At 41.7% G+C, this 15,518-nt stretch overlaps 1 protein-coding gene across 2 annotated transcripts in view; it reads left to right on the top strand.

Annotated features, from left to right (window-relative positions):
- The first annotated feature begins 3,840 nt into the window (after nt 1-3,840).
- itpr1b (inositol 1,4,5-trisphosphate receptor, type 1b) overlaps nt 3,841-15,518 on the top strand; it is a 61,244-nt gene continuing 49,566 nt past the window's right edge. For both annotated transcript variants that reach the window (XM_067239393.1, XM_067239384.1), the window contains exons 1-5: nt 3,841-3,932; nt 7,952-8,022; nt 12,793-12,908; nt 13,159-13,245; nt 14,146-14,304. In XM_067239393.1, the coding sequence (XP_067095494.1) occupies nt 3,841-3,932; nt 7,952-8,022; nt 12,793-12,908; nt 13,159-13,245; nt 14,146-14,304 (525 nt within the window). The remainder of the gene's footprint in view (nt 3,933-7,951; nt 8,023-12,792; nt 12,909-13,158; nt 13,246-14,145; nt 14,305-15,518) is intronic.

The raw sequence follows: 15,518 nt of genomic DNA, 5'->3' as shown, positions 1-15,518 counted from the left end.
GAATTCATGTCAGTGATATGTGATATGAATGATAATAAAACCACTTGAACCTCATTCTGTACACTTAACACTGAACACTGAGTCCATTATGGCCAATGGAACAGTATTTCGTAAACATGTCAATGACTGCTTGCAGTCAACGGTGTCTGCTTTTGAATGGATTTGATTATAAATTCCTTGTACTGTCTCTATGAAAACGGAGAATGAATTGCAAAATTCCAGACTTAAATTAGATAAGAGTGAAAAACATATACAAATACTCCACTACTCCACTGTGATTTAGGGTCAGACACATGAGCATGACTTAGTACAGCTACAGTATGTACCAAGCAGGGTCAGACACATGAGGATGACTTAGTACAGCTACAGTATGTACCAAGCAGGGTCAGACACATGAGGATGACTTAGTACAGCTACAGTATGTACCAAGCAGGGTCAGACACATGAAGATGACTTAGTACAGCTACAGTATGTACCAAGCAGGGTCAGACACATGAGGAGGACTTAGTACAGCTACAGTATGTACCAAGCAGGGGATGGACCTGGATCTGGGAGACCTTGTCTGTTTTGGTTGTTGAATTAAACTACTTGATTATGTAGAGATCTAAGGGATGCTCCGCTACATTACAGAACCACATAGCTTTTTATGAAATGGGTTTCAAAGCATTAGCAGAAGTGAGTAAAACAGCGCTATTTGCAGATATTTACATATCAATTGGCCCCTGTATTGTGCTTGTAGAGAGAGTATTGCAGGGTGGATGTGAAATGTAGGAGGAGGCAGTACTCCACACACTCTGGCACTCCTACAGACTCTAGGCCTTACTCATTATTCCTTATACAACCTGCAACTCATTATCGTTGTTTGTGTGTGCATGTGCTTTTGTGTGTCTACTCCTGTTGTGGAAATTTAGCCACAACCCCTCTATTGTGAAATATTCAAAAACTGTTAAAAACAATAAACAGGGTTGTGACAGTTCTACAGCATTGACATTAAAGAGCCCTAGCTGATTGGGAGGACTGTTCAAATTGGACAAAACTGGTCTACAGCTTTGTTAAAAAATATGGTAAATCTCCAACAGATAATCTTAGATAATCTCATAATCCAATGGGAGTTGAAACAGAATCAAATACATTTACTTAACCTGTTGAATAAACAGTATTATTGGGTGAGGTCTATTATCAAAATACAGTTTCCTGCTCTTTATTATAATCCTCTGGGATATGTTTTAATGACTTCAAAAAAGTGAGTGGATGCTTTTTTATGTTTTTGAGAAAGGATGCTGATGAGTCTGTGTTCCAATTACAGCCTTAAAGGAAGAAAAAATAATAATTTTAATAGGGCATTATGCAAATGAACTAGATCACTCTTTGGGAGGGTCTTTGTTTCTTTTCTTAATTTCGTTTCTTACTATGTCAAATATAGTTTGGATCATAAATAGAGAGTTTAAGGTCAAATTTCCTGAACAGGACTGATTAGGTTTGACATAAGAATGCACATATGTAAGTCATAGGCACTGTAGATGTATCACCAGGGTCAATCTGAGAGTGGGGAACTTCAACCATAGTGTTTCTGACAGCTGAAAGTCCTCTCAGTGACTTGCTTTCACTCATCACTTTTCATTCTGTGACATGCTCAGCATGAGACTGTTCTACAATGGAAGTGTGTTTCTGGTTTTGACATTGCACCCCTTCTCTCCCACATAAAAAAATACCATGTACTGTACATTTAGTCATTTAGCAGACACTCTTATCCAGAGCGACTTACAGTAAGTACAGGGACATTCCCCCGAGGCAAGTAGGGTGAAGTGCCTTGCCCAAGGACACAACGTCAGTTGGCATGACCAGGAATTGAACTGGCAACCTTCGGATTACCAGCCCGATTCCCTCACCGCTCAGCCACCTGACTCCCTCTGTAGTGTACTGTAGTGTACTGTAGTGTACATAAAGAAACAACTTGCACATTCTGGTCACATTTTATAGAAATAAGCATATTATAGACCTACAGCATCTGTTATTTTTGCTGTTTTGTGTTGTGTTATATTGTATCTTGTATTTTTCATTCTTGTGTGCGTGCTGTATCAGACATTTGACACACTGAGCATCAGCTTTACGCTTTAAAACTGCCTTTCCCAGAAACCACTGCTGCAGTATATATATATTGCCAAAGGGGCGTTCCTTTAAAGAGCATGTGGAGGATGTAAAAAGAAGCGGATTGCAAGTACCACTGAGGACAAAATCATCTGTCAGAAATACGCCGCTTCTTCTAGCTGGAGTTTCGGTATTATGGAATTATTCGAGGGAAGGCTGGTGGAAATTCACGTTTGCTGACCCATTCAATATAGATTCTGTTTTCGCTGCCTTTTTCATTCTGGAAAGGTAAAGTTGATCTCAGTCCGTAGTTTTTAGCGAAGCATCTTCTCTGTCATTGCATTTAACGATACGATAGCTATTTCAAACAGAATATTGGTCAAGGAAGTAGCCCACGCGCTTACCGACACTGGCTTTATTAGTATAGAATTTGCTGCATAGTTGTAATAGCGCTCATGTCAAAATGGGCCTCAAATCTTTATCCATACCCATAAACTTCCTCTTGACTGACATGTATTGGGGACACCAGCACAATTTTCTTTTCGTTACAAGGACACGTGAGAGATTCCAGGTCTTTGGACAATGTAACAATGTTGTCATTAAGCGCGCTTCCCGCTGCTGCACGGCACTTGATCAATTTTAACATTCTAAGCCTGTCCATTTTTAGTCATTTGTCATAATAGCCTTGATAAAATCCAAGAATAAAAGGTTTACAATTTACAAAACACTATTGACGATTTTGATAGTAGACCAGGAATTGCAGTATTAGGTTGATCACTAGATTAGTTAGCTAACTAGGTCACTGCGGTCATATCAATGTATCTGTTTAGTAAGATGGTTATCATTGACTTTCCAGATATTTTTAGGGATTCAATATAATTTTTTGAATATAGGAGCAGAACGTGTTACATGTAGTGCTTTGTCTCAGATGTATAGACATCTGACTCGTTTTATTCACAATGAGCAGGTCTTTAGCCATGTTAAATAGGTTGTATGTCTTTAGGTCGGACTGTAGATCTTTTTCCATAAAGTGCACAGTAATTTGAATGTTAAACTAAGCATATATGCAAATACAGTTTAAATTGGTAGATAATAATATCAGTTAGTTGTGCTTTGCATGGTTTGGAACAGGGACCTTCTCTGTTGAGCATCAGAGGTGAGTTCTGAGGTATAGTTTCTCAGGAATTCAGTTGCTGTATCATCTCTTTCTCTATCTCCAGTAAGGTCAAGAGCTCATTGTGTCTTGGTGTCTTATATTTTCTGCACTGCACTGTATTGAATGCTGTCATCTGTTGATACTTCTAAATGTGTGTAATACAGTACACCATGCACACCCAACGAGGAGATCTGTGTTGTAGAAATGTTCCTGCATGTCACATAGTTCCAACAGCCAACACTCTCTATTCTGATATACTCACTGTCAGAAAGAGCATTTCAGTCTACTTCAGTTGATCCAGTTAGCTGCCAAACACATCTTTATCTATGAATTCAGTGCTAACAAATTACAAATGTGTCATGTTATAGTGTAATTGCTGAAGTGTAATGTTTGTGGTATAAATATGAAATCGATATGTTATGATTTAGTCTTCCACCAGTCCATCACCAATTTCCTACATATGTGAGTGAGATTTGTATTTGTTTCAGCTACAGTTTTGTCAGCTACAGTATACAGCAAGGTTTTCAGTCAGGTTTCTGCATCAAATCTAAGTTAACTATTCAATATTCCACAGATACAGTCAAGCGTGAGGAATCATGTCGGACAAGATGTCCAGTTTCCTGCATCATGGGGATGTTTGTTCCCTTTATGCGGAGGGCTCCACTAGTGGATTTATCAGCACTTTAGGGTGAGTACTGTATGATTGCTTCTGATGAAATAACTCATTCTTAACCTTATTTAAACTTGGATATTAGCACACACTTAACCCTGTTCCACAGATCCAGATATAAAGTGCAGAATTCACTATACTGACTGTTGTATTGTGGGATCAGTACATCTGCTGGAACCATTGAAAAGATGATCAAGCATAATGATGGATGAATTTTGAGTTTTTAATTCAAAAGTCTAGATAGTGTGTGTTCTCTTATATTTTAAGATTTTTAAACCAGTTGCTCTTGCTATAGATACAGTTATAGTTTAAACACCAACACTGATATCAAACTAGTTTGAACTGAACTGGAGTAGTACAATGGGAGAGTCAAGAGATATACTTGACATGGGGGCAGAAGTTTGCATCATCCAAATCTCAGAAATACATTTTGAGAAACTGTCATTTCAGTCAGTGGTCAGAAGGAATAGGTGACATGGAAGGGTCACAAGCCATTTTTGAGAACAGCTTTTGACTGATAGCCAGATAGGGGAGCATACGAGGAAACCAAAAACGTGATGGGTAGAGTGGAATGGATTTGGGGAAATACTGTGTGGCTGTATTGTGATACAGATTTTAGGATGGATAGCAATTTTGTTTCTCATTACAAGTAGTCACTCAGAGAGGAGGAAGTCGGGGTGCATCTTTTCGGGTTCTCTCCAGAGCTGTAGATTTATACAGCTATTATTGTTCTCACCCATTATCAGTGGATACACAGAGGCTGATAGGCCTGGACAACACACCTGAGTTTATAATCCCATTAGCAAGTGTTTGTGGCAGGCTGGCGTCAGAGCTGCGTGTCACTTCCCTGTCTCCCTTCTATTTTATGCTCCCATCTTTTTCCTCTGGTGTTTACATCTCTGACAAAGAAACTGAAGACAGCATCTGTGTTGGCCTCTCCTCCTGTCTCCATGTTTGGCTTGGCAAACTGTGCATCTTAATCATGCCTCTTCACCACAGTGTATGACACTCACAATCTCTTCAAAAACCATGGCTTTTCACAAATAGGTCACCATGGTAGTGGTAGTAAACGCATTCATGGCTTTGAGGACTGGCACCTTGACAGAACTCATTTGTCAAGTTGCCTGCCTGGCACTGTTGTCTAGTAATAATTTTTCCTCCTCCCTACACTGTTAAGAGGTAAGCTAACAGTGTGCACGAGGGAGGGAAAGAAGGAGGGAGAGGAGGAGGGAGGGAGCTATATTTAGCAACAGCATTGAGGAGGTGCTACTGTTGTTTCTGTTTATGTGAACCCTGAGAGACAGCTGTATAATGAGCCACCTGGACTGCAGCTGGTTGAGAGAGGACTGGACACTACCGTAGGTCTAGGGCTGGCGTGAGTAGCGGATAACCATGGCAATAATTGGTGACAAAAATTGGACGTGGAGAGGGATAGGAGGTTGGGATGGAAGAAAATAAGAAAATAATTCATTAAACGCTAGAAAGAGGAGGAACTGCAAGTGTTACAACAATGCTTTTCACATCCAAATATTGAAAGAAAACTGTCACCTCAGACCTGTCTAAAAATACTAACAAAATGAATGACAATATGCACATGATTGTAGATATAATCATTTCCACGGTAGTCTTGATTGCCTCCTGGGACGGTCTACAGAGAAAGAAGGACGGCCCATAGCATGCTTTATACTTTTGTGTGTTTAGGCTGCAAGCAGATTGGGGGAAGTGAAATTGTGTACTTTCTCTTTAAACAGATCATGCTACTGTGATAGGCTCTGCTTGTATCATATCCTGTGAACAGCATCTCTGTATCCTACGAGTACCACACTGCATGAGCTAGCCTATAAAAAGAATCTGCTGACTTGCCTGACTCAAGAACCCCACTGAGGTGCCAAGTTTGCCCAACCAACTCTTTTTCTATTGCTGTATTTAGCAAGGGATGGATTCGTTGTTGATGACTGTGTACTTAAAATATAATATATAACCCACGGTCTGTGTCCAGGTAGTAAATACAATGAATACAAAAATAGTGAGGCTGACGGATTTGCTCCGTAAACCAGAGGAACAGCTTCTGTAGCTGCTGTATGAAGCGACTGTATGTAGCCTAGCTACCACACGTGTTATCAACTGACCTTCCACCTCAAAGGGCTCATCTTTGACAGACTTTCCCAACCAAATGTTTACTTATCACAATGCCCAACAAATACAGCGAGCACCATACAGTAATGCATTGTTTTGGTTTGGTCTTCCAGCACTATGAAGATGAAATGATACACTGACTACAAGGTGGAAGTGAAGCCAGTCAGCGTTCATTTGAATAATGTCTTCCATATCATCCAAACCAGATGAGCCACTTAAAAAATACAGTTGCTCTTGCACATACTGTAGGGTACTTTAGGGTACTACAAGTATTTGTTGATTTGAATCCGCAGCTGTGTTTCATTTTGCAAGTCTACTTGTGTGGTGCTGGTGCATGCATCAGAGAGCAGATGTCTGGTTTTGATTCAATAAATTGGATTTGCCATTGGAGACTGTTGTAGAGATTTGACAACATGAAGAAAAACAGCGGTGTCAATTGAATCAAAACTCAAAATAAATTCACTAGGGACAAAATCAAGGACAAACCAAAAGCAACAGTTTGGTTCCCCCACAAGAGAACAAAAAAGCCATGAACTCAGATATTGAAAATATCTCAGTAGACTGAGAAAGACCATAGTGGTTGACTGAGGAATTCTCGCCGCTGTGTAGTAACACAAGCAGGAGATGGGAAGGCTGCAGTGTTGTCCTGGCTAGGCATCACCAGCGAAGTACCCAGCATCTGTTGTTGTTTAGTCAATGTGAAGTTTCAGACTTCAGTGGTTGCATGGAAAGGATATGTGTGACTATGTGTACGTAATCTTAAAAGGTCCAAAAACTAGATTCTCTAAAATAGGGGAACTGTACCATCATTTTAAAATAATTTATCTGATGTATAAAAATGCCTTCAAATAAAGCTGACAATCTTCACTTTAACCTCATTACACTTTCTACTTCAGTGAACTTTCCACTTTTGTTCACTGAACAAAAAGAGAACTTTTGGGCTCACTGTATATACACACGTTTCAGGCAGGAATGTAGAGGAAATCTGGGCAGAAGCTGTTCTTGCTCCATTTCTTCCTGGCCTCAGCCTTAGTCCATGACTTTGCACCAGGCAGAGGAGATGAAATGGAGATCAGTCACTGTTTAGACTGCATGTTTTTAGACCTGTAGTACTGTTGGCGGGAAGACTGCTCTTATAGAGATTTGTGAATCTTCTGCCAAAATTAGAACTCCTGAATATAGTCAGTGTGTGATAAATGTTCCCCATTGTAGATTCTACTCTAGCCTACATTACAAGCATAATTACGTCCCATTTACGAAGTATGGTAAAATATACCTTATAGAAAATGTACGTTTTCTCTTTCATGGAAGCATGTTATTACAATTACAAGAAAAGGGTTATTCTTTCATCAGGGTCATCTTCTGTCTTTTTTAAGATCGCTTTCAACTTAGATTTCTTTGCTTTTTGCTTCATCCATTTCCCCTTCTGTCGTGACAGGTGTCCCCATGCTGATGAAAAACATTCCCATAGCATTGTTCTGACACCACTGTGCCACAGAGTAGGAATGTTGTTCTTTTTGCATGTGATGTCATCATACACCCAAAGGTCTGACTTCAGAATTTCTCTGGTGTTTTTGTTGCAAACCTTTTAAATGGACTATTTGGCAATCATTCAAAATTTACATCCAATACAATCCAATTTCATTAGCAAGGACCGGGGCACCTGTCAAGATATCAGTGATGACGGATGAACTGGTGCAAAATTACCTTATTTTACTGATTAAAATGATTTACTAGACATAGGCAGTAGTACACAATGATGACACCCTCACATTCAGATTTCTAAAATGTCATCACTTGTGAGAAGACCTGGCCTGTGATGTCATATTTATTTCACCACGTCTAAAATTATTGTTTTATTGAGTATTTTATTTACAGGCATATCTTTTTTTTGTTCCTAGGCTTGTGGATGACCGCTGTGTGGTACAACCAGACACAGGGGACCTTAACAACCCGCCCAAGAAGTTCAGAGGTAAGGAAGGAATCTGGGACAAGTCACCTCTCACTATAGTTCCAGCAACCACTCTGTCTCACGAGAGATGAGATGAGAACTGCATTCAGAGCTGTGAAATAGCTTTAGATTTCCGCATTAAATGCCGTAACAGTGTACAAAAAGTTAGGTTATGAGACCCACAGAGGTGATGTTTGGTGCTTGTGATGTCACTGTTCTTTGTCTAATGCGCCCTTTGTCGCCCACGTTTCAAATGTCCCAGTGCTCCGTGAGGTCATTGTTCTTCGTGATGTCACAATGCTCTGTGATATCAAAATCCTCAGAGGTGTCCCAGTGATATGTGATTTCATAGGCCTTTGAGATGTTACTTTCCTCTGTGACGTCATATTCACACTACCAAGTGGATATCATAATGAAGCCATTTGGAATGTTACTGTTTCTAGGTTATCATGAGGGTTATTTATTTTAACCATATTTTTCTGAAGTGCCAGGACCCAGTGCCTTACATCGCTACATGTGTTCTTTTGAGAATACTCTAGACTAGCTGGGGTTGAAAGATTCTGTTCAGCACTTTCAGATATTGATCAATTGCCTTTTATGCTCCATTCCTTTGAACCCAAAATGGGAATTCACACAATTCATCTTTAATCATCAAGTCCCTAAATATAAATATTTCGTTATTACGCCATATATTTTGAAAAGGTAATATGTTCAAATATGGCCCCTTCAGACTGTGAAACATGTGTGAAGCCTACTGATGGCAGACTGCCATGTTTCTTTAGCCAATGAAGCTGACATGTAGAACTATGCTGTCTATTTCCTGCCAGTGTAAGCAGTTGGGATTACACCAGGTTTTCTCCATGAGCTAAGCTAGCGAAAACGGAACAGGTTTGTGAGTCAGAGACAAATTGTCTGCCTAATGCTACTTCACAACATCTAAAAGTCCAGTTAGGCCACCTGAACAACAAGGACTACTACCATGACCATTGCCAATATCTACCCTACATTGAAGTGAATGTCTATTCCATATCTCCAACCAGCTCCTGTCTTTCTTGTTTCAGTGTGGTTTTGTTATAGGAATACGCTTCCCAATGATTGACATCAGACAGAGGCTCTTATGGTTGATGTGTTTTAGGCCAGTAGTCTTTGAACCACACTCTCACTTAACCAGCCTTAGATGGTATTTTAAGACACTTCTTAATTCACAATCAACATGCTTCATGTAGATGGGGGTAGTTTAAGATGTTAATTCTATGTGTTTTTCAGTCATTTGACACCAATTTGTCTTGGCAATTACCATCATTAAAGGACTAGACTTCTTTTTCTGTGAGGGTTAACCAGTGGTCTTTTAGTTAAGAACTGCCACTGGGTCAGTCTGGTTGCCACAGTAACAGTATACCGATTTTCTGATGTAGAATTCTAACCAAGACTTGCCTACATGGTGACGTTTGTCTCTCAATAATGCTCTTTTTAGCTCTAAGATTTTGTAAACAATGCTGTTTGAGAATACTGTAATACAAATACAAAAGATATTCAGCATAACATTGTTATATTGGATGGATTCATTGTCAGTGGGTTTGTTTGATTTGATTATGTTACACTAGGCCTATATCATTAAAATGTTGACTTAACTACCTTGTCACAACTTTGTGGTAACCCTATAGTTCCAAAACACCAACAACACAAAACTCATAACGAACAAAACATCTTATCTTATTCGATACCACAACAATATGTGGTGTATGTTTATGGTGGATTTTCCTGCTTTCTGGTACATCAAGGTTAGTGTAAACTTGGCACCAGTTTGCTCAGCACTCAGGGAGTGTGTGTCAGAGGCTAACTGATGGGATCCAGGAGGTGCTAGAAGCTAGGCTGTTGTCATGGAGATCTCTCTAAATTGGAACTTGGCAGGCCTCCAGAGCAAGCTTTTGTAAATTAATTCTTGAAGCAATTGCCAATATGGGTTTCATTGACTCATTCATTGGGTTTGAAGGTTGTGCAAATTAAATTTGATTATTTGATCTTGCTGGGCAATCATCAGAAAGTACCATCCTTGGTCATTGTTATCATTTTACATTCACACAAGGTCTTCTTACCTCTCATTAGAGTAATCCAGATCGGTCGATCTCTATCTGAGGAAGAAGTCAATAGCCTGAAGAAAATGGTCTAATTGATTCCCAGTCCATTCTGAGAACTCAGGCTTGTCGATAGTCTTCCCTGACTGTTTTAGTCTTATAGACGGCCGAGCCTTGTCTGTCATGAGTGTCTGGTTTGAACACCTGTCATGGTAGTGTCAGTGACTTTTGGTCCAGTGGCATAATTGTTTGTTTTGGGTCGCAGGAAAGCAGATTTCTATAGCGCTTCCACCCTGACCACCCTCCTATATTCGGAAATATTTACATAATTGAAGAAGAAACGAAAATAATTAAGGAATGTGCTGTACTATGTTGCAAAACAGGAACAAAAACAAGGTTTAAGACCCTCTTTGCACAAGGTCTCCTGTCGACAAAAAGGGCCCCTTGAGTCGGTTTTCTCACTTCTAGCCTGCATGTTGCAGGACTAAACAACTTCTCCAGACACACTTTCATTATTTTCGCTCCTATTCCACTTTCCTAGGAACAGGGTACTTGGTCGTTGCCTAGGAAAAACTCACTGCAGGGAATTTAATGATGACTGCCCACTGGCTATCAACAGTTGGTACAGCGGATTCAGTACTGTAATAACAGGGGAACAGATGCATAGTAGGGTTGTTCCTCTACCTTTATCTCCTGTAACGTAAGCAGGCCTAACATCTGTTAGATATTTAGGGCTGTGCTCGCTCACAAAGGAATAAACTGAGCCTGGCTGGAGTGTAATCAATACTAAACTGACATGCTGAGAGAAAGGTGATTCTGCAATTTGTTTTTGTTTTTACAGTGTTATAGTTTGATGATACAATTCTGTTGGTTTTCTGCCGAAAAAAAGGATTCCAGTTTGAAGGAGTAGAAGAACAAGGGGATTATCCTATCTCTAACTGACCTAAGCAAATTCTATGCAAAACCGCATTCTGTGCTATAGCGTCATCAGCTATACACTTCCATCAGCGGTGTTTTACATTCCTTGGACAACTACATAATATGTGGAAACTGTTCATGGCTGTCAAGCTAGAGGAATTTTGGAGCTCTGAGTTTAAAGAAGTTTAGATTAAATATAGCTTCCAACAAAAAGTGCACTCTTTTGTTGAGTAACCAAAGACATACTGCAGACCATAGTAAATAATGAGTTCTAATCATTCATTTTTGTGGGCCATCAGTTCCAAAGCCAGGTCTTCAACATGACGGCCACCCCAGGCTCTCTGGAGACCTCAGCATCCCCCCAGGCCTTATGAATATGAGGAGGTTTTCTTGAACCAGCCTAGTCGCCCTGCCTTCTTTCCAGGCAGCCAAGGCCCTGCCGCAGCCTGCTTGAGACTCACCACTACAATGCTTCATCACCGCCTCAGTAGAGGGAACGTTAACCAGTCTAAATCCTAAGACGCCTGACAAGTATTAATAGCCTGTTTAAGCTGTTTAAAAGGCCTGCTTTCCAAGGAGCTTGAACACATTTGAAACCTTTGCTTCCTCCTCTCTGATCTGCTGTGGAACAGGAATTGCTTTGGTGTAATGCTTGACACAAAGGTGTGTTGGCTTGAGGAGATGTTTGTTTGTAGAGACATTGAGAGATCATGTAGGCCGGACAATTGCATGGTTTCCCGCAGCACTTTTCAGTTAAGGCGGCCGCCTAAGCAACACACGCCTGCCGCCTTAACTACGTCGTCAAAAAAACACACCAAAAAAAGTCCTCTTTTCTCCCTTCCTTTCCAAACCGTGACCAACGCCAGTCTCCCTTCTCTACAGAATGCATTAGTCCCCCCCCGCATTAGTCTATCGCACAAACTAGCCCCCCGGTCTGACGGCAAACCCCACCCTACCAGCTTAACTAACACATTTTCTGCGCGAAACCCTGTATTGCATTCACAAACACCTCTCAGGGATCCTTTAGAATGTTGTCAGCCGTTTGTCCTCTTGTCCTATTCTCCTTCACCCCATTTCTCTTTCCTCTTCACTCCAGAAACCCACTTTCTTTCCCTTCACTCATTTATTCATCCTGGCCTCCCACTGACCCATTTTCTCCTCCAGTCTTCAGCCCCCCCCCCCCCCCCCCCCATGAAAGCCCATCTTTTCTGTAATCTTTCTGTCTCTCAAGACAGCTCAACCCTGGACGCTGTGGCATTGACCGCCTTTTCCACAGCGCTCACCAGGATGGTTATTTTTAACTCTGTCACAGATAATCAGGTCCCCCTCTGGTAGCTCTCAGATAGCCTTGGAGCCTGTGGCGGAGGACTCCATCATGCTCGTGTCACGGACCTCATTAATCATTGTCATGCCGTCCCCTGCAGTGTGTGGTGAGGACCTCAATCGTTCCAGATCAATATATTAACCTACTGGAGAATCTTAAGGGTTCGTCATCACCCCAACTCTGTTGTGTGTTGGCTGTGGCCTGAGCTGTAAATTGTGCCATCTATGATCGCATTGCCAAACCTGTCATCATTCCTTACACTTAAAATCGACCCAACGATTCATTCATCATTCCCCAAGGTTGTCTCCTTTAGGGAGTGTGCAGAATGCCTGCACCACATGCTGATGGACAAGTTAAGAATAGAAGCCAGGAGCAGGGAGGGGACTGGCTCAGTCAGATGAGGAACACTGTTACTAGTGATACGTAATTGGGTTCCAATCCATGTCCTGTTTTTTTCCCCCGTTCCCTCTCCAGACTGCCTGTTCAAGCTGTGCCCCATGAACAGGTACTCTGCACAGAAACAGTTCTGGAAGGCAGCGAAGCCCGGAGGGAACAGCACCACTGACACGGTTCTCCTCAACAAGCTCCACGTGCGTGTCCTCACTTGTCCACCCTCACCCCCTGCATCTGTCCTGCAACGGTTGCCAAGCACACCTAGACGCTAGTAAAGCCTTCTGCATTGATCCAAGGACACCAGGGCACCAGTGCACATTCTGTCCCTTTAAACCGGCCTCCCGGAAATCAATTATGTGGGGATTTTAGACACTTGCAATGTCTGACTGTACTTTTGTCTTTAAAAAAAAAAGTGTTTGACATTCGTACCTCCTGTCTGTGTTTCAGCATGCTGCTGACTTGGAGAAGAAGCAAAATGAATCCGAGAATCGAAAGCTGCTAGGAACTGTTATCCAGTATGGAAATGTCATTCAGGTATGACAGGGGGGAGGCCCTGGTCATTAGCTTTCCAGGAGATGTATGAGTGTGACTGGCACACTGAGGCACTCGGTGCATAATGCTGGATCTGAACAGCAACAGACCTGGGATTAACATTGACGATGGATACAGTATGGACTATACTGTGTGAGTTGGTGTCAGGTGGTAAACTTCAATGCAAGTACACGTGGTGCCACAAAACGTTGAGGCTGGAGGGTTGTGAAGGCTTGTGGGTGGGAAGGGTATTTAGGGCACCAGGGCTGTCATGCTGTGCCACTCTCCCGGTGGTGGAGGATCAAGGCTGTCAGGATGTGGGTAGAGCACCTGGAAGTAGAGCACACTGAAAACACATTTGACACCATTCATATTTTTAAAAACGTCCTCTAAAAAATGTAATTTTGTTACTTCTTTAAGTCCCTGCTCTCTCCCCCAAAACCAGCTTTATGTCGTTCTTAAGAAATGAACCGTGCAGTGGGTAATTTAGACACAAAAATCTGTGTGATTCCTCTGGGCAAAATCTTTAGCAGTGAAGGTCGTGAGAACCATATCTGAACCAAGTATTCAAAAATTCCTGTGTGTATGTGGGGGGGTGGGGGCAAAGAAGTATTTCTGCCCTGATACTTGATGTCTCATTCCTGTGGGATATCAAAAAATGTGGACTGTGCCAGTCTTTCAATTCTGTTCACCTCAGTCTGTTCATTCAGATTTGTTATTCTATTGACACAATGAACCCACAGATGGGGTCTTCCAAGTGTTAAAACACAGCTGAAACATGACTTTAATTTCTTATAATCTATTTCAAATCATCCAGAGTCTTGTGCACAACATATATGTCTGTAAACCAGGTGGTACCTTTATAACATTTACTCTAAATGACTTCTCTTCTTCATGTTCCAGCTGCTGCACCTGAAGAGTAACAAGTACCTGACGGTGAACAAGCGTCTGCCGGCCCTGCTGGAGAAGAACGCCATGAGGGTGACTCTGGACTCAGCCGGCAACGAGGGCTCCTGGTTCTACATCCACCCCTTCTACAAGCTGCGCTCCCTGGGAGACAGTGTGAGTGTCCACTAGGCTTGGGAACCGAAAAATTCCCGGTTCCGAGTATCGCCCCCAAAATTTAAATTTGAGTTCTGCGGTTCCTACGCTACATAGCTGCAAGGACATGTGTGGACGTGTATCTGACAGGATCTGTTGTAGGGGGAGTACGTCATACATCAACACACAACAGCCATTTGTTTAGACACCAGCTGGCATGCTTTATGTACTGTCACAACAACAGTGTGAAAGATAGACAGAGTTAGAAAGTGGGCTTTCAATGTAACTCGTAAACGACAATAATTGCTGCACCAACTTGACACATCGAGCTGACAAGACAGCTGACATTAATTGTTACAGTATTTGTTTTGGTCAGTGGAAGTCTGCCTCAGCCCAAATGACGGTATTAAAAGAAAGTTCATGCACCTTTATTTCACATGGTGTTACTCTCTTGACTTACATCTGTTCACTAATTTTTCGAACAAGTGAGTCAGCTATTTATTCAACGCAGAACTTCCCAACTGCCTTGGAGAATTGTTTTACTGTGGGCTACTTCAGTGTGGCCAAGAAGAATGTCATAGCTACAGAGATTAGGTATCGTTTGAATTTGATCAATTCCGAATGCAAAGAGTGAATTACTGGTTAATTCCTAATCAGGGGGCGTTCTGAGGCGGACTGCGAAAGCGGGGAGTTTAACAAGGCCACATGCAAATGAACGTGCTGATGCTGCACTGTTGTATTGGCCATAGAGCTGAACATATGCTTCATATCTAGACAGCGGGTCTAGGAAGTGTTGAACAGGAGCTTTGTAGGTGTGTTAAAGTCTATGTATATAGTATGTCCTACTGACATGTTAGTGCATCTCAGGCTTGATCTATTCGAAAGGAAACGTCAACCACTAACAACTGAGAGGAACCACAAACATGGAAAGGTGCTTTAAAACGGGATCCGTGGTCCCAGCTGCCATTCCTTCGTGCTGGAGGGGCCCAGCTTTCTAAGCAGAGCTGAACTGTATTCAGCTTTTGCATATCCTCTGTTGTTGACGTTTTCGTTTTGCTTTTTGGTTTGGTTTGGTTACAGGCAGGTGTTGTGCACTGCATTAAATGCACTAGAGTTTGCATATTGCTTCCATTGCCGCTTGGTCATTCTGAATGACCAGGAGCACCCCAGACATCATGCTGTGCTTTTCACACCATGGGTGTATAGGCGTATTGCAAAATTGATGAGCGGATCAT

The sequence above is a fragment of the Osmerus mordax genome, chromosome 1, assembly GCF_038355195.1.
Source record: "Osmerus mordax isolate fOsmMor3 chromosome 1, fOsmMor3.pri, whole genome shotgun sequence".
Classification (NCBI taxonomy): Eukaryota; Metazoa; Chordata; class Actinopteri; order Osmeriformes; family Osmeridae; genus Osmerus; species Osmerus mordax.
The sequence above is the reverse complement of the archived record's forward strand: the minus strand, read 5'-3'. Positions and strand labels throughout refer to the sequence as shown.